Below are 22,633 nucleotides of genomic sequence, written 5' to 3'. Positions count from 1 at the left end.
AATAGCACAAGCTAAACGAGCCTTCAGTAAGAAATATAATTTGTTTACATCAAAAATTAATTTAAATGTCAGGAAAAGATTTTTGAAAGTGTATGTTTGGAGCGTCACTTTAAATGGAAGTGAAAATTGGACGATCGGAGTATCTGAGAAGAAAAGATTAGAAGCTTTTGAAATGCGGTGCTATAGGAGAATGTTAAAAATCAGACGGGTGGATAAAGTGACAAATGAAGAGGTATTGCGGCAAATAGATGAAGAAAGAAGCATTTGGAAAAATATAGTTAAAAGAAGAGACAGACTTATAGGCCACACACTAAGGCATCCTGGAATAGTCGCTTTAATATTGGAAGGGCAGGTAGAAGGAAAATATTGTGTAGGCAGGCCACTTTTGGAATATGTAAAACAAATTGTTAGGGATGTAGGATGTAGATGGTATACTGAAATGAAACGACTAGCACTAGATAGGGAATCTTGGAGAGCTGCATCAAACCAGTCAAATGACTGAAGACAAAAAAATATACATATATATATACACACATACATACCCAGTGATTCAAAAAATATTTAACAAAGATGAAAGTTTATTAAAACTTATTGAGATAATTTACAGATTCGTCTGAGGTCTCATTTCAGAGAAAAATAGATCAAGTTTGCCACACAACATAAACTTTGATTCGATATAGCTTCCATTTGTAATGCCATATACATCCTACCTTAAGTCAATTTCATTCCGCACATTCCGGTTACCTCTGCAGCTGCGGCGTTAATTAGAAGTCTCAGATCGATAGTTAAATGGGGTGCATAAACCTGATCTTTAATGAAACCCCACGAGAAAAAAAATCGAGCGTGTTGTCAGATCTGTGAAGCGAGGTAGCCGTGCAACTGCACCTGTACAACCGACCCACGGATCTGGGAATCGTGTATCAAAAAATCATGTATCGTCTAATTGCGAAATTAGACAATTTAAGGCACGTCCAGATAAACAACACCGTTTACGGTTGTCTCCTGGAAGGACGGGCCAAATAGTCTTAGTTTGCTTAGGGCACAAAAAACATTGACCTTAAGGCTATCACGAATGTGCTAAAAACTTTTATGAGGGTTTTCGCTACCCCATATTTGGCAGTTAAAGATGCCGTGAAACGTTGATTCATCACTAAAAATTATATCGTCTAAAACCGTATCGTTGTCTACAATTCCAGCTACGATTTCCAAACAAAACTTTATTCCTCCTTTAATGTAAAAGAATAATTAGGGAATGTAAGTAAGAACAGGACATGAATGGCTGCTTGATGCACGTAGTTGCAATGAGCTGGGTGCATTGGGATCGCCACTTCCCGATGCCGGGAAAGTATATCAAACATATTTTGTCATTACGTAAAAAATACTTTATTAATAACTAACATTATTAAACTTAATTCACCGAAAGAATGTAATTTTTCCTCATTTTTTCTAAAAATTCCTGACTTTTCCTGCTTGTGGGAACCATGAATATGCAAATTACTGATAGTATAAAATAACAGCTTTATTTGTACGTACAACACGTAATATTGTAGAATCTATATTACAGCAGAATTCTTTAACCTTAAAAAAGATTATATCTTCTGCAAAAGTAGATAGATTTTTACTATTAAAAAGGGAAAGGATTTTATAAAAATAGCTGAAAGTTAATTTTAAAAAATTTACTAAGTTTGATTTTAGTTCAAATAAATCTACATTTCATTATTTCAGAGTTTAGCTGTTCATTTTTCTTTTTTACACAAAAGCATAATGTTAATTTTACACTTTGATTATGAACAGTTTCAAATTAATGCCAAGTCCTCAATGTTTTAACTATGGTAAAAATAATTTTAACTATACACAAGAAAATATTTTGGTATATAACATTTTGATAATTCGTAAGATATTTCTTCTTGATAAATTTTTAATAAAAACTTTGATAATTCATAGCTGATAGCATGAAAAAATAAAAACTCAACAATCCAAGAATTTAAATTTAAAAGACAAACTGTAAAATTTGTAAGTGAGCAAGTTCAAATACAGTAATAACTCAGTTAATCAACTTATGGGAATTGTGTTCAGAAAAAACCACTGTATATGAAATATTTTATGAAAAACTATCTGTTTAGCAGTATATCAGCAGTTATCAAAATATCTAAATTTGAATTTATCGATTAAATTTTGTAAAAATCACTACGAATTATTTTCAATGTAATCAATACAAAATTTAACAAGGCTGGATTAATAAAAAAAATTATTAACTAACACTACCTCTGCAAATAGATGAAACCATTCCTTTCTCTTTCTTTAAAATCATCTAATCTAAACACCCAGTCTTAAAATTACTTTATCCTAACTATGCAGCGAATTCCTCAGACTATCATTAAAGCTAGCCAAATGTGTGGTGGAGAAATGAGATAAAAACAAGATAACTGAATCCTTGCAAGCCAACTAATGCCGCTATCTAAAGATTAAGATAACTAAATAAAGCTATCTATAAGATTGTAGTTTAAAAACTCAAAAAAATACCTCTGTATAAAAATGAACCGATAAAATGTAACATGCTCTTAATTTAGAATGTACTGTGAATTATGTACTTGTTCATTGTGTGAACAACACAATGATAAAAATTTCTCCAAATCTGTTAAAGCGTATTAAAAAAAATTATTTAACATCAATAGTTAGCGCGTAAAAAATCTAGATCTTGTAATAAGAAAGTAAGATGATGTTACAGTCATTCTGAGTATGTATGCCTTCATCCACCTATGAAGGTAATGAAAAAATACAAGTTTCTAAATCTTTTATCAACAGTTTGTCTGAATCTGATAATTGAAATACCTAGAAACATCCAGCCTATTTTGTCTATTTTATTAATTAGATCCGTATAGCTCTTATAAAATGAAATTTAGTCAAGAGAATTGCAATACTACAGTACAAAAAATGATGTTGAAGAATATGAAATGGTCTCTTAGTTTAAACATTTCAAGCAAAAAAAGTAATAACTTTCCTTGTTCTTCTTTCTTGGTCGCTGGCTAAAACAATTAACTGAATTATTATTTTTTTCATCACTGCTCAGAAGTGTACATAGGTATATGTGGAAATTAATAAAAAAAAACTCTTGCCAACAGACATTAGAAATCATCAAAGAGATTTAATTTACTACCGATTAATTGCCAGTCCTGATTTCTGTTCAGAGGTATAATCACAATGAATGTCAGCAACCTCTTAGGAGCAAAATCACTTACTGAAACAGCATATCTGTTGTCAAATAAATATACAATGCCAAAGATATTAAACAGTCAAATAGTTTCTATTGCCTTCTTCACAGAGCCAAATATGCTGTTACACATCAACACTTCAAACCGATGGAATACAATCAGAAATCACCCCTATAGATAATACCTTAATTCTGTTTACAATAGGGACTACTGTTTAATGAACAGAGAAACCAAATCTGAGTAGCAACTTTTGAACTTGTGTATTTCAGTGACCTAGCGGTATAAAAGATGGGACAGATAGTGCTAAATATTAATGTGGTAATTTCTATTGTAAAAAAAAACTGGTATAAATACTACTTCTTAATAGAGAATAAGAAAATCACTCCTACTTGCAGTTTAATTTAATCAAATTAAAGTAGCACACACAAATGAACAAATAATTTAATACCTCCACACCTGGTGGCAAAACAAAATTCCCGTGAAGTAAACCATTCTTCTCCATGAAGCTCACAACATCACTATTTGGCAACTTTTTGGTCAATGCCATGATTTCCAGAAAGATGCCAAGATATACTTTGTTCCAGACCTGTAAACGCAAATTAAGTTTTAAAAGAAATAAAATGGGAGAAAAATTTGATTTAGCAGTAAATTAGGAAATGAAACTGAATTAAAAGCAGAAACATTAATCTGTGTAGCTTTAATTTACAGTACATTCATTACATAACAACAAAATGTATTATAAAAAATAGATAATGCAGTAATATTTAAATCAGATCAGTTACACAAATGTGGTAATTAAAAGTAAGAGAAAACACTAAAACAATTGTAGAATACAAAAAAAGCTGAAAATTATTTTCTAAAATAAATCTGCTCTAAAGCTTCCAAACTCGCAAGTATAAAAATACATAAATGCATTGTTGTTATGAACTTTAAGACATTTTTAAAATACTCCTGTCCAAAAATTTGTATAAATAAAAACATGAAAAAATAAACAGTATCATTTTTTCACTACAAATCTTTCACACACATCTTAGCAACAAAAGTATTCTCTACTTATAAATTCCATGATGATTAATACTAAAGGTTGTATGTAACTATTGATCTCTTTTAAAAAATGGAACCAAATTTATTTTAGCTTGTAACAGATATTTTACCTATTTTTACATTTAGTGTCACTGAAGAAGGTTGCAAAAGTGACAGGAAAACATTACTAAATAGTATATATTCTTAAAATAGAAATTAACATAATAAAAAACCCTTTTTTCTAGCAAATTTGGTTAATAATGTCATAAAAATAGTTTTAATGTAAATTTCTAGTTTTTAAATTATATTTAGAAATAATAAAAATAATTACTTCACCATTCCGTCGACCTCTGTGGTGGACTGGAAGTGTCTCAACCTTTCATTTGGAGATTCTGGGTTCAAAATCCAGTCAGGCATGGCATTTTTAAATGCCATGTCAGGCACTAAAAATTAAATTTCCGTATCACACACATAAGCTTCAAGCTTCTACAGTGATATTATCAATTAAAAAAATAAAAAGATAATTAAACATCATCACCAAACAAAACTGGATTATATTCCAGAAAAAGGTTCACCGGCCAACAGGAAAACCACGAAATCATTTAAAACAATGAAATAATCAATGATCGTCATTCAAAACGGAAATTGTTCTTCAAAATATGTTTATCAAAAGAAAAAACCAGTTATGTAGTGTCTTCACTGGACTAAGTGTTACCAATTTAAAGTGGTTAGGAAATCTCTTTAATTATTGTTTGAGAAATACCGGGTGAGACATAAAGACTTCCCACATTTTGAAGGGTTACTGTGCGGGTTGTAGTGGGAGTAGAGAGTCAGGGTAGGTCTCAAGCAGTTGGTTTGTCTCTACAGTTTTCAGTACCCATCATGAGTTGGACCGGTGAACATTAGGGCTTTGTTGTTGAAGTGTATTATAAGAAAAACCGGTCTGTGATAGCGACTCAGAGAGCGTTCCATACACACTTCATGCTTAGTCAAAATACATCTGTACCAAATTGAAAAACAATTATACTATGAATTTTTAACCTTTGGGCAACTGAATTAACATTGAATAGAAAATCACCTGGCAGACCTATCACCATTAGAACACCAGAAAATCTGGAAACAGTAAGAGCATCCATTCACCAATCACCAAAGCATTCCGTTTATAAGCATGCCACGGCACTGGTGATATCAAGTTGGAGTTTGAGGAGAATTCTGCATGCCGATTTCATACTACTGAATTAGGTCACATAGATTACAACACTCTCTGATAACATACGGGGGTCTTCCGTATCTAAGATTACACCACACATCTAACGCCCTTACAGATTACTTTTATAAATATCATATAAAAGATAAAAAATATCATATAAGCCGATAAAAATTTAACCAGCGACAAGAAACATTCACTCTTTCGTATCTCAGATTAAACCTAACATTCAACGCCTTTACAGATTACCTCAATTACTACCTTATCAGAAAGAGAAAGCCTGTAGTTTTTTGGTGTTTACTGTCACAGTAAATAGCTTAATCGCTTCATATATTGACTGTCAACACTGTAGGATTTACAAAGCCTTTTGTAGGTACTTAAATTGTGACTTTGTTGTGTATAGAGTTTCACTCTTTTCCAATCAATTGCCATTCGCTTAGCATGTTTATTTTATTTTAAATACGCACAATATGAAATTTAATTCATTACCTAAAATTGATTTTTATTTTTGTAGTATCGTACTTTTTCAGTTTGGATTTTTAAGATAACAGCCAATAAATTTTTTTCTTTCATTTAATTACTATTAGTGAAAGGTCATACACACAATAGGCATAGATTTACAAATTACACAGCACCTATTTCATATTTTAAATCCTAGATTGATGTGAACATCTCTTTACTTTACCTTTTCATAGTCATTTGAGATCTTTATTGAACACTGAAAATAACCTGTCAAAAATCTTGGTACTTACATATTAACGCCACCGCAGCTACAGCTGCTTTAGGTTATGTTGACTTCGTGTACTGGCAAATCATACGTATATCAAAATAACCTAAATATAATCTACACCACCTACGCCACAGCTTTATTTAAAAACAAAGTAGTCAATTGGATTTCGGTGGATTAACATTAATTGAATTTCGGTGCTATAACATTAAGGTTATATTATTAATAAGTTGTATATATTATGCATATCTAATGTTAATTACAAGAGTTTGGCGAGCGAAGGTTATATTATTAATAAGTTGTATATATTATGCATATCTAATGTTAATTACATGAGTTTGGCGAGCGAAGGTTATATTTAGTTAGGTTATTTTGATATACGTACGATTTGTCAGTACACAAAGTCAAGATAACCTAAACAGTAGCTGTAGCTGCGGTGGCGTTAATACGTTTAATTACCAAACTCTTATATGCATTAGAATATTCGTTGTTAGGTCATCGCTCTGTAACCCATAAAATGAATGATATTCAACTTTTAATAAATTATTTGGCATACTGGTGTATAAATGAATAGTAGATCAGGTTTATACTTAATTGTTGACCTTATAAACTTAATTCATTATTAACTGTTCTTTGCCCATATTGAATTTCCAAAGAATGTTTTTTCTTTATTGTTTTCTAAATAAATAAGCAGACCAATATTGATGAAATTATTTTTTTTGATGTTTCTATCATTCTTCATAACCGGTTGAAAATGATTAATTGAAACAAAATGGTAAATTCAATAAAAACCTTACATTAATATTTGTTATATTGTAAATATATTAGAACTCAAAAATAATATTTCATCATAAAAAGGTATTTGTAAATTTAATTTCTGTTTATTGTTAATAATAGAAGACATTAAAATCTCCATAATATCTTGAAACCAATGGAATTTGTAAAACTTGTTTCAACCACCTTATAACAAAAACATGATTGTGCTCACTACCCCAGTTTAAACAATTTTAGATAGCTGAAGAAATTATTCCACAATTAAATTAAGTTAATGAAAGTACCCTCTTTGTATAGCAATTGCTTTTGATATGAATTGTTGCAATATTACCACTATCCTTTCCCTGGTATTAATTATGAATTAAGTATTGAATTGTAGAACCTTCAATATATCCCTGGTCAGAGGACCAAAATATGTTAATTAATCTAACCTGTTTATAACCAGTCGCGTAATTTGTTTCCGTTTGTTTATTTTTGAGATATTATTTCGCCGGTATTATAAATAGAAAACAAAGTCAGAAACGTTTGCGTATACGAAATAGTTAATTTATTTTGTAAAAATAGGAGAGTGCAAATTGTATTTTAAAATTCACTACGTGATAAGTTTGGATACAATAGCCAAACAAAAATAATGACCCTTATTTTCATCTACATTAAAATAATATATATAAAAAATGCTTACCTCGACCAACAACGAGGGTTATCTAAAATGAACGTATAAGATATAATATTAATAGTTAAGTCTGACCACAGATATGAGAATCTAAATGAAACTGTGCAATCAACCCAAGATGGCCGCTGGATCCATACGCTCATTCTCCCCACGCACGTAATTTCTGTCTCGCCCCACCCCTACAACCTACCCCTCAACAACTTTTTTCTTCAACCGTCAGAACTAAATTGTGAAAATAACCACTCCATCTAAACTGTTCTTCCTACAATGCACCTCTATCAGAACAAGCCACCGACCGACAGTTTAATATTATTTTTTTAAACATTTGATAACTTATAATCATAAAAAATAATTGAAACCAAATTTTAAAACGTATATACACGTTAACAAAGGAACGTAACCAAGGAATCCAAACGGTAGTAAGGTTTTCAATTATTTCTTTTTACTAGTATTCAATTTACTTTAAATAATTATTTCATACTTTATAGTTGCAACACAATTTTACAACTTAAGACCGTATCCTCTTAGTAACCAATCAGAAAAACACAACAGCATCATTTCTTTTAATACATGGGGATTACGATATAAAACGATTATTTCCAAATTTACCTCATATCAAGTCGACTACCGTATTTCACAGTACAGCCCAGCACATCTGTAATACAAATAAGCGCAATAACACTTAGAGATGTTACTAATTGCACGCTAGTCCTTATAAAAAAAATAAGTAAATTTAGACTCGATTTGATCGTTACAAAGTTCAATTTTTCTAATGTAAATTTTGTCTATAAATGGTTCAACAAGCGATTTTTTTCAGCATTTTAATAATTATTTTTCTCTTAGATTTGTCACATAATGTTTGAGATATGGAGGTCCGAATAATCGACGTTTTAATAAACAGTAATCTAAGATTATATTTAATTTCAATCATATGTAATCTCTGAATCTTCTAACACGAAAATCTCTCAAATAATTCAATACTATAACAAGCAATAATTTATGTAAATTTTACGGATAAATAAAATATGTAAGTCCGGTTAACGAGAGGTCGGTTGTATAAAATCAGTGATTATTTTACTAACTGCATTATACAACGTAAAAATAAAAAAGTTATTAAGTATGATTTTTTTAGTTTTAATACTATTACATAAAACGAGAAATATCATAAAGTTCATTAATAGTACTGTCAAATGGAGAACATAACATCGATTTCAAATATTTTAGGATTTTTTTTTTTTTTTTTATAAATAATAGTAAAATTATAATATGCTGATTCGTTAATAAAATTAAAAAATAAATTAAAAAATTTTACCGTAAAAATTAAATTTTTTTTTTTTTCATTTCCTTACCGCATATTGCTTGGTAGGTTTATTCTATGCAAATGTGTTATAAGTAGAAAACACAAGGCAGTAAATTACCTGATGCCGAAATTAGCAGCCAAAGGGCGAGGGGGGAAGGAAAATTCAGGTAAATTGGCAACATAGGACCTGTCAGTTACTAATGTTGATCTATTTCTTATTAAGATTAATATTCTCCGTATATTAAGAGTGGGGGAGAGTGCAGAGACTCTCCCCCCTCGTTTGACTCTCGTTCTCTTAGTTGTGTCGAAATTCATCAAACTGCGTATGTCAAAATGTGTATTACGTAGATGAAAAATTTTATTTCTTTATAATATTAGCTGTTTCCATTATATTCAGCGATGTAGAAAAATAAACAATCTTACATAATAATAATATTAGCTTACATTTTTTTTCTGATAATTTAATAATCTATTAAAAGTGTTGTTAACGAATAACGTTGTCATACAGTAAATAATGCTTTATTTCTTTTCTGTAAGTGTGTTATTGTTTTAAAAATCGTATCAAATTTTTATTATTTGTATTTATCGTATTAGATGTATTTTACGTGAAGCTAGAAAACCGTTTAGAAAATAATTCTACGTGTAAACTAGGTAAGTTCTTTCAAATAATAATATTTTGTAATAAGAAAAATGGTACACAAATAATGTGATTATTGGTTAACTTATGGGAACGTAATGAAGTAAACGTTTTACATTTGGACATTTTGTTTTGGCAAAAATCATTATTTTTAGGTTAGTCAAATATATTTTTATTCTTGTTATTTTAATTAAAATTAAGTACTTTATAAAAATATGTAACTAAAATAATTTGCTTTCAAGTAAGTTCCGATACACTAGAACAGGGGTTTTGCTGAATCTTTTGTAGACTAAACGTTTTATTTACGTATTTCTATTTAAAGTGCTCCACTTATTAATTATTTCGGGTATCAATATTCTAGTTTTTTTCTTTGAAGTTCTGTTTTTTGTTTAGATTTCTGTTAATAACAAAACCTTTTGCCTGTGTCTACATTTGGTGATTAATAAATTAGCTATCTATTTTAGAAAGATAAATTGCCTTTGTTGTTTAGTATGAAATACTTTACAAATATTTTCTCACTTTTCTTGAAACCTTCATTATGTTCTGCAGATCAAAGCGGTCGGTTTTATGTTAGATGGTCAGACTTATTAACTTTTTCGACAAAAATTTAGCCAAAAGTTTTGTTCTGATTTTTCTTTTTCTTTTTTATTCTTTATTAATAGGCACAGTATCGCATCGCTTTAAAGTGTTTTATTTCATAAAATATAGCCTAATCTAAGTACAATTAATCTAAAATTTGTCGCATCTAGTCTAGTTCATATTATTAATCAATTCATGAAAGGCGGAGTGTAGTTCGATTCTTCAACAGTTGTACAAAACCTTGAAAATTTGAACGTATTTAATTTTATTCACTGTATGTTAATTTTATTCAATGTAATTTAGAAAACATAACAGTAGTGTCCTGAAAAATGACAACCCATTTCTTCAACTCTTTAATGAAGATATCAACAGTTACAGGCTTTATAATCTTGTCTAACGTGTTATAAATTTTAAGTCCTAAATAGACAAATGATTTTCGAAACCGTTTTTTAAATACAGCCGGGATTTGTGAGTTTTCTGCATCCATCCTTTTTGTATTGTACACATTGTCTATTTTATGATTTTTACAACTATTGAAAAATACTCTTGATAATTTTTATATGTATAGATTCTTCACGGGTAAAATACAGCTTATCGGAAACCTCAAGAGATGGGTTGAAGCTACTTTTGAAATCAATAATTCTAATTATTCTTTTTTATGCTATTTCCACATTTAAGTGAGATTTATAAGCGTCTGCCCGATGTTCGGTTCCAAATTCAAGACTAGAATTAATAAGATACATTATATACATACAAATCAACCGTTTGTAATAGCAATAATTATTTTTAACGTTAATTAAACCAGGTTAGCGAGCGAAGTGAGTGTAGATTATTCCTTTTTTTTAGACTACGCGCTTTCTATTCGTGCTAAAATAATTTTATTTGTGATTAAGTTTAGGAAATTCTTTGAAGTTTGAATTATTTTTGCTCCGAAGTAAATCTACTGTGTTTTGAAGGGTTGGGTTCGCGTGTGTATATGTATATATTATTTTTACTTAATTTTTTTTGTTAACTACTGGGGCGATTAACGATTCTAACTTTCGTAAGCGGGTTTTTTCTCTTTTATATATAATTTTTTCAATACTATTCCGTTAAATATCTCAAAAAAAAAACACAACAACAAAAAATAGATTCTCAGTTCGACTGTTTTCCCTGGTAGAAGTATTTTTTGGAGAAATTTAAAAGAAAAATTGTTTGAAAGTAATAATAAATATTTCCTCATATTATGACAATCTTTTTTACAGTTTACTAGAAGTTAATCGACTACGTTTAGAAATATTCTTTTTATTTTAAACGGAACGCTCGCTTCACTTTTACATTTCTTGAGAATGGCCTGTACGGATAATTTTATTTGAAGTACCGCTCATATTACACATAAAAATGATAAAGCTTTTAAAAAATCTATTAACACTTAAAAAAACTATAAAAAGATTTCCGCCAAATGAACAATTTACAAAAGTTTCTGAATCAGCCGAACTTCAGAGGTCGAATTTAAAGAATCTATGAAATGAAATACGGTAAGCGCGCGCGCATGTGTCTGTGTGTAAGCCGTGCATCAGAAAAGGCCGCGTAACGGGAAAATCCTACAACAAAATGTTTTATTACAAATAGTTTTTTTCGTATTAATGCTTTTAATACCGCATCATTTTTAAATTAAAAGCATAATTTGATCATGGAGGTCAAATCTGACCAGATAAATCGACCAGATTTTTTGTATTTGTTCGGTCAAGAGTTTTGTATATACATAAAATTATTGATGAACAAGTATAGAACTGTAAGATATATGTAGTCTAAAAATCTTTTTATAATTACACTGCCGCTTGTGCTAAAAAAAAAAAAAATCAGTTAAAACTGACAGTAGTTAAAACAAAGACGCAAACGCTATTGTATGTAACCGATTCAAGGACAAGTAAATAGTATATAAAAAAACTATATAACAGAAAGGCTTGTACATGGCGGCAAGAGAGAGGATGTAAAAAACTGGGCATCGTTAACGATAAATCATTTATTTTAAAATTAATATTTGTTTTGTTTTTGTTTGAAAAAGCGTTTAATCGTTTACATCAGAGTTTATATATTTAAAATAAAGTAAAAAGAATCTGAATTATGTTGCTAAATTTGTTTAACTAAAGTTTTTAATTTATCGACTTTTAATATTTTTATAGTTTTTTTTTACAATTAAATTTTTAAATATTTTGGTGTTTTGGTCAAAATGGATTTTACACAGTTAAAATGAAATAAAAGGGGCAATAATATTTGTCAGTGTAAATACAGTAACCTTTCTCTAACAGGTTACTAGTTTCTAAAAGAGTCATGACAATATTAGTGGTATAGCCATGAAAAGGGTTGTACAATTACTGTGTCTGCACCGACATAAACTATCAAGTTATATATATATATATATATATATATTACAAGTTTCTTATTCTGAAAGAACATATTTCTTAATGCCAAAGTGTGCCCTTTTTATTCTAAAACAGAATGAAGTTTAGCCTACCTTTCCAGTAAACTTTCATCAATCGCTAAATTCTTTTCTGGTATGTATACTTCTCTGAAACTGTTAACACAATACTCAATAATCGGTTTTATTTTTTGGAGACGGATTAGCGTTATTATCATCAGTAAAATGGAGGAAAGACGACATAAGTTTGACTCTTATGGGATAAAATTTTTCCAAATCCAAGAGTTGTAAAAAGCGGCTTGTTTGTTTAATAACTTTCAATTTACGGTCACCAAGTAATTTCAGATAGCATATATACAGCTACAAATAAAAGCATCTCTTAATTATCAGTGTGTTTCCACAAACAAAAACCTTATTATTTTGACCACATTATTTGGAAACCTCAAAAACTGGCTTAGAATTTTTTTTTTAGGGAATCTGACAAAGATTAGTCTGCTTCACTAGAGTATCAATTAATTTATTAGGTAAAAATATTGAATATACATTGTCAGGGTCATCAATTGGGAAGTTTATTCCTGAAGTACCAGTAAATATTTGAGCGTTGCAAAGCTTTTTGGTAACATAATACATCAGCTGTTCGAAGCCCAATGTTTTGTCTTTTCTTTTAGCAACAGATATTCGAGGTCATTTACCTAGCTGAACAGGAAGGCTGTAAATCGTGCTCATCATCAGTAATATTCCCAAGAAAATGATGAGAATCACTGTCTGAATTGCTATCGGCTAAATCATTTAAAAGTTCAATTATATCACTGTCATTTACACGTAATGAACAGGTTATGTTGAACTAATAATTATCATTTACAATGTCTAATTTTTATATCTGTTATATTTTAAGACGCTAGTAAATAATAAAAATAATAACATGAATATCATTTACTCGCGTAAAAAATGACTAAAGTCAGGTTATAGTAAACAACTCTGTTATTTGTTATTTACGTACATTCACATCCACAGATACAAACAGTTGGAAATAAAAATACGACTGAAAATTACACAAAAAAAATAGTAAAATAATAGATTATACAAACAAATAATAAAATAAACATAAATTCAACTTATGGCGCAATCAAAACTATGAAAACAAATACATAGTAACAGCTTTTCAGAATGATAGGAAACAAGACATATAAAATAGAGAAAGAATGTGCTACTAATGCTTCAGCATTAAATTAGAGTAAAAATGAAACTAGACTCGCACATGTAACAGTACAGAATAAAACGGGTCACATCATAATGATAAATTATTTTGGGTAGTTGATGACTAGTTATTTTGTCAAAAATTGTTAAGGATTAAATAACTAACTATTACTATCAGTATTTGGTTGTCATAGGTTTACACGATTTGTGTTTGGTTAAATTGTAGTTTTGATGTTGCTGTTAGTCAAATTGCTTTTATGTACAATTTATTTCCCTTTTTCAGTTTCTTTTTCTTCCATATCTCCTTCGTTATTTTCCAGTATTTTACTTTTCTCTTCTGTCCGGATAAATATTTCTTCAGTGTTTTTTTTCTGACCTGAAATATTTTGCAATTCTTTCTCATAGTAAATGTTCTTTGATGATTTGACGTGTTATTTTCATTTCTTCTATGTCTTTTTCAGTCTCTGTTTCAGTTGTTATTAGTTTTTAGATTTTTAAAGCGTATAAATAGGGGGTTCATTCTTTGTAGATTACCGTAAAAGGTGATTCTTATTTTTCTGATTAAATCTGATAGTTTCTCTATGTAAAGTTCATTATTGTGTCTTCTTTTCTGTCTTTGATGGACTTAAAGACTTTTTTTGAGTATTCTTTCGTTTAAATTTTTTATAGTTATTTTAAGTTTTGTTATCGCAATATATAACTGTATTTTAATTTACAGCGATTAATATATAATCTATAACGATAATGATTTCTTAACGCACACTTAATGGTAATTATGCATTCCGACCAGACATTCACTCTTTACTTAGGGTAAGAAAATTAGGGACTAAATAAGAGTTTTAGAAAGGGTAAGCGTCTGGTTGTTGTTTTTCTAAATGTATTTCTCTGAATAGTATCATTTAACGTTAATTATTTTAGCCTTAAACTTTAACTTTGGAAGTAGCTGGCGGCATTATTATTTTGTTTGTATAATGTCCAATTTTCTGTTAAAACTATTCATTTTAACAAAAAATAAACAGTTTTATGGATGTATTCACATTCATTTGGGAATTAAGATTAACCGTTAAGTTACACAGAGAATAATGAATTAAAATTGTTAAAATAATCTGTAAATTATGGAGTGTGTTTACATACAAATTGTTGATAATTTTGTAAAAAAGTATACATTTATTAAATAATATATACAATATTATCTTTGCGCTTCATATTACGATAAAATTATTTTTAAGTTAAGTATTTTGTGTAAATTCTTATTTTAAATTTTCCTCTAGCGAATATGTCGGTGAACGTCTCGGTAAAATATCAATATATTCACCGAGCGTAAAAAATCCTCAAAAAATATTTATATTTAAGAACTATCAAGTCAGTTTTAATGATGATAATTCCTCACCGATCTTTTATTAAGAAATATATGTGAATGTCATAAAATAATTGAATATCTTGGAAAATTACGGTTTAAACCGTAACATAATTTAATCAGTTATTACGGTTATATTTAACCTTTTCCAAAATCGATTAAACGAATAGCAACTCTAAATATGTACTTATCAATAATCGGTTATATGTCATTTGTTTGGAATTATAAAAATCTGTTAAAAACAGAACTTTCTCCAGTCATTAACATATTTTTTGCACCTCAAAAAACCAAATACTAAAATTCTTTTATTTTGTTGTAAAGCAGTAAGACTGATAAGAGAAGATTTAGTTACCGGTTTATCCCTGAGATCATCTGATTAACAGTTTACTGTTACTGCTGATAATGCTCAAGATTGCTATCGCTGTTGGAAAATTACTCTCACTTTGTAACAATATGCTGACGTAAAATATATAAAACAATTCAGCGGACTAAAAACACGTCCCAGAAGTGCAATAATAGTAATATTGATTATACGGTTATGGCTTTTGTAGATAGGAAGATCTCAAACCGCTTATTATAAATTAGTTATGTATGCCAAATATTCTAGAAAGTGAAGGAAATATTGAAAATCAGAATAAATAATTCAAATCTTAATTATTCACAGATGATATTGTAGAATTAGGAGAATGAGTATTAATTATCGGAGAACTGAGATATCTAGAAATTGGAATGAAGATAAAAAAATGTAGGTGTAGCAAACTGAAAATTCTGATAAAACGGATAAGAATAGGAACAGGCATTATTAAGTTAAGCAAGAGAGTGTGATTCAGTAAATAAATAATGCTTATCGTATGTTAAATTATTATGTATTTTCATACTTGTAATATCTTTAGAAATAATCTCATTTTTTTACGGTCTTAACATGTTATCAAAGTTCCTAAGTTTGTAACATTTTGCTAATTTTTCACGGGATGTTTTATAATGTTTGAAATATTTTTCTTATAAATTCTCTTAATGTATTTTTTTTATGAATGAACCGATATCAGCAGACTGTTCTAATGTGTATAATTTTCTGTTGTTACAATTAGATTTTTTGTGATCTTCACTTTCAAATTAGTAGAACGGGCAGGTAAAAACCAGTTATTTTGTTTTACCGTACTAGCTGAAATGTGTGGATATTGTTTTGTTTTTAACATTTTTTATTCCTTGTGTTGTTTCTTAATGGATAAAAATTTCATTTCGGTTGCCGGTATAAAAATAGTGTAATATTCTGATCTAATGGAACACAATAAAACAAGTTGTACGTAATAATAGGTTATACATTATAATTTATTCATAAATCATTTTGAATATTACATCTTGCAAGTCTTTATGACGATAAAATATTTTTCACTAAAAAAAAAAGAATAAAAAAATTTCCAAATAAATAAACCGGTAAAAATAGATAGTAAAGGACCGGTTACTGTCATATTGTAAGTGTGATTTGCTACTTCTCCACAGAGACTTGGAAGTTTATAAAACAAGTCGGTTACTACAGAATAAAAATTACACGCTATTTATTTCGTCATTGTTGGACTGGGGACAATTGAAGAGGCTTTGAATCCAACTCGGAATAGAAATTGAAAGATCGATTTTGCAAAGGTTAGTAGTGATACACAAATTAGAGCCATCAAACAAAAAAAATGTGAAAAAATGTAAATTCTACTTTTGCTGTTCAACCAAATTTGAAATAAAGTAGCTCACTATCAGGCCCGATGCTTTGGAATTTTTAAATATGGGGAGAAATTTACATTTAATCAGGGTCGGCTTGATCGACTCAAGTCCTAGACAATTAATAACATTTTGTCAGTGAAAACACTACAAAATTAAGAAAATAACCGATGCTGAAATCTTGAAATTTCAGTAAAGGTTTTCAGATGTGATGAAACCGGTTTAAATGACAAAATAATATCATCAAAACTCTGTTTTTAAAGAAGAAAAGTCAGCTCCTGGCTACTGTGAAGCAAAAAGAGGTTTAACCATCACACTTACTGTTCAAATAAATTGGGGTTTAGTAAGTCTGTTGTCATTGATGAAGCCTAACACCAAAGAGCTTTTAAAAACATTAACTCCCGTCCTGTGAAGTATACTAAAAAAAAAGTGTACGGATGGATTTACAAAATGGTTTTATGAAGATCTTTTTTTTGTGTGAAGATAATCTGCTATATAAATCATTCATGATGTTGGATAATTTTGTCAGATAAAATTAAGTCGGTTAGTGGGAATATTCATGCTCTTTTCAATGTTATTAATGTAAAAGATATACTTTAATAACTGCCAGAATTTTGGGAAGCTGTCAAAACCGATGAATGACAGTTAAAAGTCGGGATAATATTTTAGCTCAACATCAACAAGAAACTGAGCGAGTCAAAAAGTCATCAAAACCTCTTTTATGGCTTGCAGTAATCTACAAACTACTGAGGGTCCAACTGAAAAAGCCATTGATAAGTAAATTATTTCATGATTATGATGAATCTGATATTTTTTTTTTGTCTTCAGACATTTGACTGGTTTGATGCAGCTCTCCAAGATTCCCTATCTAGTGCTAGTCGTTTCATTTCAGTACACCCCCTACATCCCTAACAATTTGTTTTACATATTCCAAACGTGGCCTGCCTACACAATTTTTTCCTTCTACCTGTCCTTCCAATATTAAAGCGACTATTCCAGGATGCCTTAGTATGTGGCCTATAAGTCTGTCTCTTCTTTTAACTATATTTTTCCAAACGCTTCTTTCTTCATCTATTTGCCGCAATACCTCTTCATTTGTCACTTTATCCATCCATTTGATTTTTAACATTCTCCTAAGCACCGCATTTCAAAAGTTTCTAATAATATCATCTCAGATATTCCGATCGTCCAAGTTTCACTTCCATGTAAAGCTACGCTTCAAACATATACTTTCAAAAATCTGTTCCTGATGTTTAAATTAATTTTTGATGTAAACGTATTATATTTCTGACTGAAGGCTCGTTTCGCCTGTGATGTACTGCATTTTATATCACTCCTGCTTCGTCCATCTTTAGTAATTCTACTTCCCAAATAACAAAATTCTAATCTGATATTACAAAACAGTAATTTTTCCAGAAGTATTATAAGGCGCTGAGTGTTTGGAAATTTTTTTGGATAAAGATTTAAAAAAAAAAAAAAAGAATTTAAGAAACGTATATGGACCCAATTACCAGAACAGAATTTATAAATAAAAAAGTGAAACAGAAATTTATAAAAATACGGAAAAATAAAAGACACCATCTGGAGAGGAAAACTACAATTTTATGGGCATTTATACAGATTGAGTGAAAAGAGATTAATAAAACAAATATTTAATTTTTGTAACAGTAGAACTCTTAAAACTAACTGGATTAAAGAAGTAGAAAACGATCTTAAAATTTTAAAAATCTCCAAAAAACCTTTTTAAATAGTAACCGATTTAGAAAATTGATTAACAATCTAAGTTTCCATAGAAGGATAAGAAGAATGTAGGAAGAAAGTGGACTGCGGAAGAAAAACAACAAAGTAACAAAATATTGGAAAAACAAAAGAAGTTCTAAACAATTATGTAAATGTGATCCTTAGTGGTCCATATGAACAAAAAAAAATTATACATTGTGCACATCATATCAGGAATATGTGCATATGGTACTCCATGGATAAATTAAGGTACTTGCTAACATTTGGTCGAAAGGATTGAGGAAAACTGTGAAAATATTAATCAAAGCAGTATTACAAAATCCAATTTAAATTTTTTAAATTTGACAAGAGCAACAATTATGAATGTACTGTGCGTGAACCAAAAACACCAAATCTGAAGACAATTGAAAATTATTACATAAACCTTATTGTTTTGAATTTAGTTGTAATTTTGGGAAAAATTTTATATGAAAAAATCATCTTTTTTCTAAAAAAAAGTCTCAAAATTCAAACATACTAGTAAAATTTTCATTAAGACCATCTCTAGATAAGATATGATTCCTGAAATAAAGGGAGGTAATTAAAAATTAAACTATAATTATGTTACATTCTCAAAAAGGTGTAGACCCCCTCTTTGAGACCCTAAAGCTACATTTTAATAATAATAACAATGCCGCAAATGTAGAAGCCATCCTTACTAAATATGAAGATGTCTGTTCAGTCGATCTTGATTTATCAATCTCAATGGAGATACTAACACCCATACAATTTCAAATGAACAGATTATACTTAATGTTTTCTTTTTCATTTTCAGTTCCCTGAGTCAAGAAACCAGAACAGTAGAAAATTTTTTTTTCACGATTACCTTACTTTCCCCTTTTTATAGTAGTAGTCTTCTTTTAGTAGAAGTAGTCTTCTCCCGTGGGTGTGATACTCAGATGTCAGATGAGTTCATTCCAGTAAAATGAAGGGGAAGTCAATTCAAATTTTGTAGAAGGCCAGTTAATGAGTTGGCTTTTATATAGGACACCCTGTACTTAAATAGCTTTTATGTTTTATATTATTGAGGTTGTAGACTCTTGAAATAAAACTTCCATAAAAACAGGTAAAAAATGTACAGTATACTTTAATGCATAATTTGTTATAATTCCTGTAGATTTGTTTTTAAATAGGTTGAAACTCATAAAAATAACACATAAAAGAACAGTATAACATGATATAAAACTATTTCTTTTTTAAATTGTTTGTAAGTTATAACTTCCAAAGATGAGCTTATTTTGTAAAATAGATATCATATTAGAGTCTAAAATGATTATTGATATCTGTAGCATGTAAAATACTATTTTATTTTAATTTTAGAAATTACTAATAAACATTTAGTTGGGTTTATTAGAATAAAATATGGATTATGATTGATTCAAATAATTGGTGATTAATAAAACAGTTTAGAAATTTTATGCCATTTTCTCATGTCCTTCCCATATAATTTTTTTAACGCTTTTGATAATTATTAATTCTTAGAAGTAAGTTACAGCTAGTTTACTGTTACTAAATCTATCTGTATACAAAGGGAAATAATTAATAGTTTATGATGTTTTCATTTTGTAGCTTGACTTTAAAAACATTTAATTTTTTATTGTGATTCAAATAGAAGTTTTATTTTTTAAAAATCAGTATTATGTACAGAAGTTGTTTAAAGTAATTTTTTTTTTTGTGTAATAGGGTTTACATAAGAATTGGCGTGATCTACAAAAGGAATTTCAGTTATTACCTATGGTAACTGACACAATACCAAAAATTAAACGTAAAACTCAGCTGGAAAAAGAATTGAAAGAACTTGAAAAAGATATTGAAATAGTCGAAAGAAATCAGTTAATATATGTAAATGAAAATAGAAAACTGAATCAATATTGTAATGATTATAATTGGGATGGTGATGTACAGAAGGAAATGAATAAAAAATTTGTGCAGTGTTCTTGTAGGAAACAATCTGTGTGATTTGCATCTTTATTATTGAATAATTATAAAAATTTGTTTAACAATGATTAATTAATGTCGTGTGTATTTTGATGTACAACTTTTAATGCCACTCTGCAATAACTAGATGGCAGTGTTAGCATTGTGTTGTTCTAAGCACTCTGTCTTTTTTTAATTGTACTGATTGTATTTTTAATTATTTATAATAAATGTGAAATTCTATTTTAATTAATTTTCACTTTTTTTTTATAAAAATTGTATGCTACAATTTTGTACATTGTTTTGAAAACTTTTTATCTACATTTTACTTTATCCCAAATTAGTGCAAAAAAAAAGTAATTTTATTTTCAAAAATAAGATTGAATCAGTGTGATTTCACTATAGTTTGTCATACATAAAAAGAAACTGCCTTTACAATAAGAGGAACTTATCGCCGTTTCATTATGGTCTTGCTCTACATGCATTATTAATAGAAAGGATATTTGTTCCTGGTTCTTGTAAAGGATTAAGTAATTGTTGTTATCTACTAATAAGTAGTCATTGAAAAAATATTAACACATTAAGGAACAGAAGAAAACTGTTCTTATGATAGAAAAAAGTTAAAAACATATAAACAAATACATATGTAGAAAATCGCTCATGAGTTTGGAGTAGGACAGAGCATTGTTTGTGATTAAAAAAGAAGAGAACTGAAAAAGTGGTATTCTATAAATTGTTTGTATTCTGAAATACAAATACAAAAAAGGGGTTTTATAAAAAGTTAGTGAAGCATTATTTATGTGGCTGGTACAGAAAAGGACCTCTCTCTTTTTCTGTTTAGCATCTGGAATCATCATAAGGTATTACTTCAGAGGATGATATGTATGAATGTAAATGAAATGGTGTAGTCATATACAAATTAGTCACCGGGTTGGTCTAGTGGTGAACGCCTCTTCCCAAATCAGCTGATTTGGAAGTCGAGAGTTCCAGCATTCAAGTCCTAGTAAAGCCAGTTATTTTTACACGGATTTGAATACTAGATCGTGGATACCGGTGTTCTTTGGTGGTTGGGTTTCAATTAACCACACATCTCAGAAATGGTCGAACTGAGAATGTACAAGACTACACTTCATTCACACTCATACACATCATCCTCATTCATACTCTGAAGTATTATCTAAACGGTAGTTACCGGAGGCTAAACAGGAAAAAGAAAGTCATATACAAATTTCAAGGTCAACCATTCCTGAGATGAGTGGTTAAATGAAACCCAACCACCAAAGAACACCGGTATCCACTATATAGTACTCAAATCTATATAAAAGTAACTGGCTTTACTAAGATTTGAACCTTACAAATCTCAAATTTAAAATCGGGTGATTTGCGATGATGAGTTCACCACTAAGCCAACCCAGTAGGTTGCAGAAAAGAGCCTGATTTGTATTAATTACTTTAACAAAAAACATTCTATTTTTATGAAGAACTCTCTATTTTATGATAATGGTGAGAATAATTAAGTAAATTAGCATTAACTATTTAATTCTATAGTTGCCTGTAGTATGCCTGCACACAGTTTTTTCAGTTGTAAGAGATATTACATTACATAATTTTATTTTATTTCTGTGTAGTATATAATAAAATTGTTTTTCATAAACTTGCGATGAATGTAAAAATATACAGCAGTTACTTCAATAAAACCTATGTTATCCAAATTATTGTCACTCAATTAATTTGGATAACTACTATAATGGTAAAAGTATTGGTAATAACCAAATTTCCATGAATCTATGCATTTTCAGGATCATTAATAAAAAAATTGTGCTCAAAAATGTTTTGATTGATTTCTGCTTCCTTTTTTTTGTAATTGATCAACTTAGAATGTACTGTCAAGATGACAGTCCATTTATACAAAATACAATTATAAATGTACTTTTAAAAAAATTACTAAAATTGTGTTTGGGTATAAGGCAGTACGTGTTAGAAAGAGAGATACAATATTTTGTAACATCAGAAATAAGGTTTTGGTAGAGTTAGAGTATTGAACCAAGGAACTTTGTATGTTTTCAAATGTACATTTGAATAATTTAAATTAAGTAAATTATTTCTTTAAACAGATCTTCATGTCTAAATTTAATTGTTT

The 22,633-nt window shown here is 29.1% G+C and overlaps 1 protein-coding gene and 1 long non-coding RNA gene across 4 annotated transcripts in view; one reads left to right on the top strand and one right to left on the bottom strand.

The window, feature by feature from the left end:
* LOC142329435 (serine-enriched protein-like) overlaps positions 1-7,783 on the bottom strand; it is a 52,171-nt gene extending 44,388 nt beyond the window's left edge. The window contains exons 1-3 of one of the 3 annotated variants that reach the window (XM_075374068.1): positions 7,626-7,783; positions 4,572-4,678; positions 3,661-3,798 (exon numbers count right to left, since the gene is read on the bottom strand). In XM_075374068.1, coding sequence (XP_075230183.1) covers positions 3,661-3,798; positions 4,572-4,670 — 237 coding nt within the window. In that variant the 5' untranslated portion in view covers positions 4,671-4,678; positions 7,626-7,783. Of the gene's footprint in view, positions 1-3,660; positions 3,799-4,566; positions 4,679-7,625 lie in introns of all 3 variants that reach the window. The other 2 variants (XM_075374070.1, XM_075374069.1) reach the window with 2 other exon arrangements.
* A 1,197-nt stretch (positions 7,784-8,980) lies between these two features.
* Positions 8,981-20,742, top strand: LOC142329437 (uncharacterized). Its single transcript, XR_012757499.1, has 2 exons — positions 8,981-9,567; positions 20,260-20,742. It is a non-coding gene; the product is annotated as an uncharacterized LOC142329437 (long non-coding RNA).
* The last annotated feature ends 1,891 nt before the right edge of the window (positions 20,743-22,633 follow it).

This window comes from Lycorma delicatula, chromosome 8 (genome assembly GCF_047948215.1).
Source record: "Lycorma delicatula isolate Av1 chromosome 8, ASM4794821v1, whole genome shotgun sequence".
Taxonomy (NCBI): Eukaryota; Metazoa; Arthropoda; class Insecta; order Hemiptera; family Fulgoridae; genus Lycorma; species Lycorma delicatula.
Note: the sequence above shows the minus strand (reverse complement) of the source record. Positions and strands in the feature narration are given on the sequence as shown.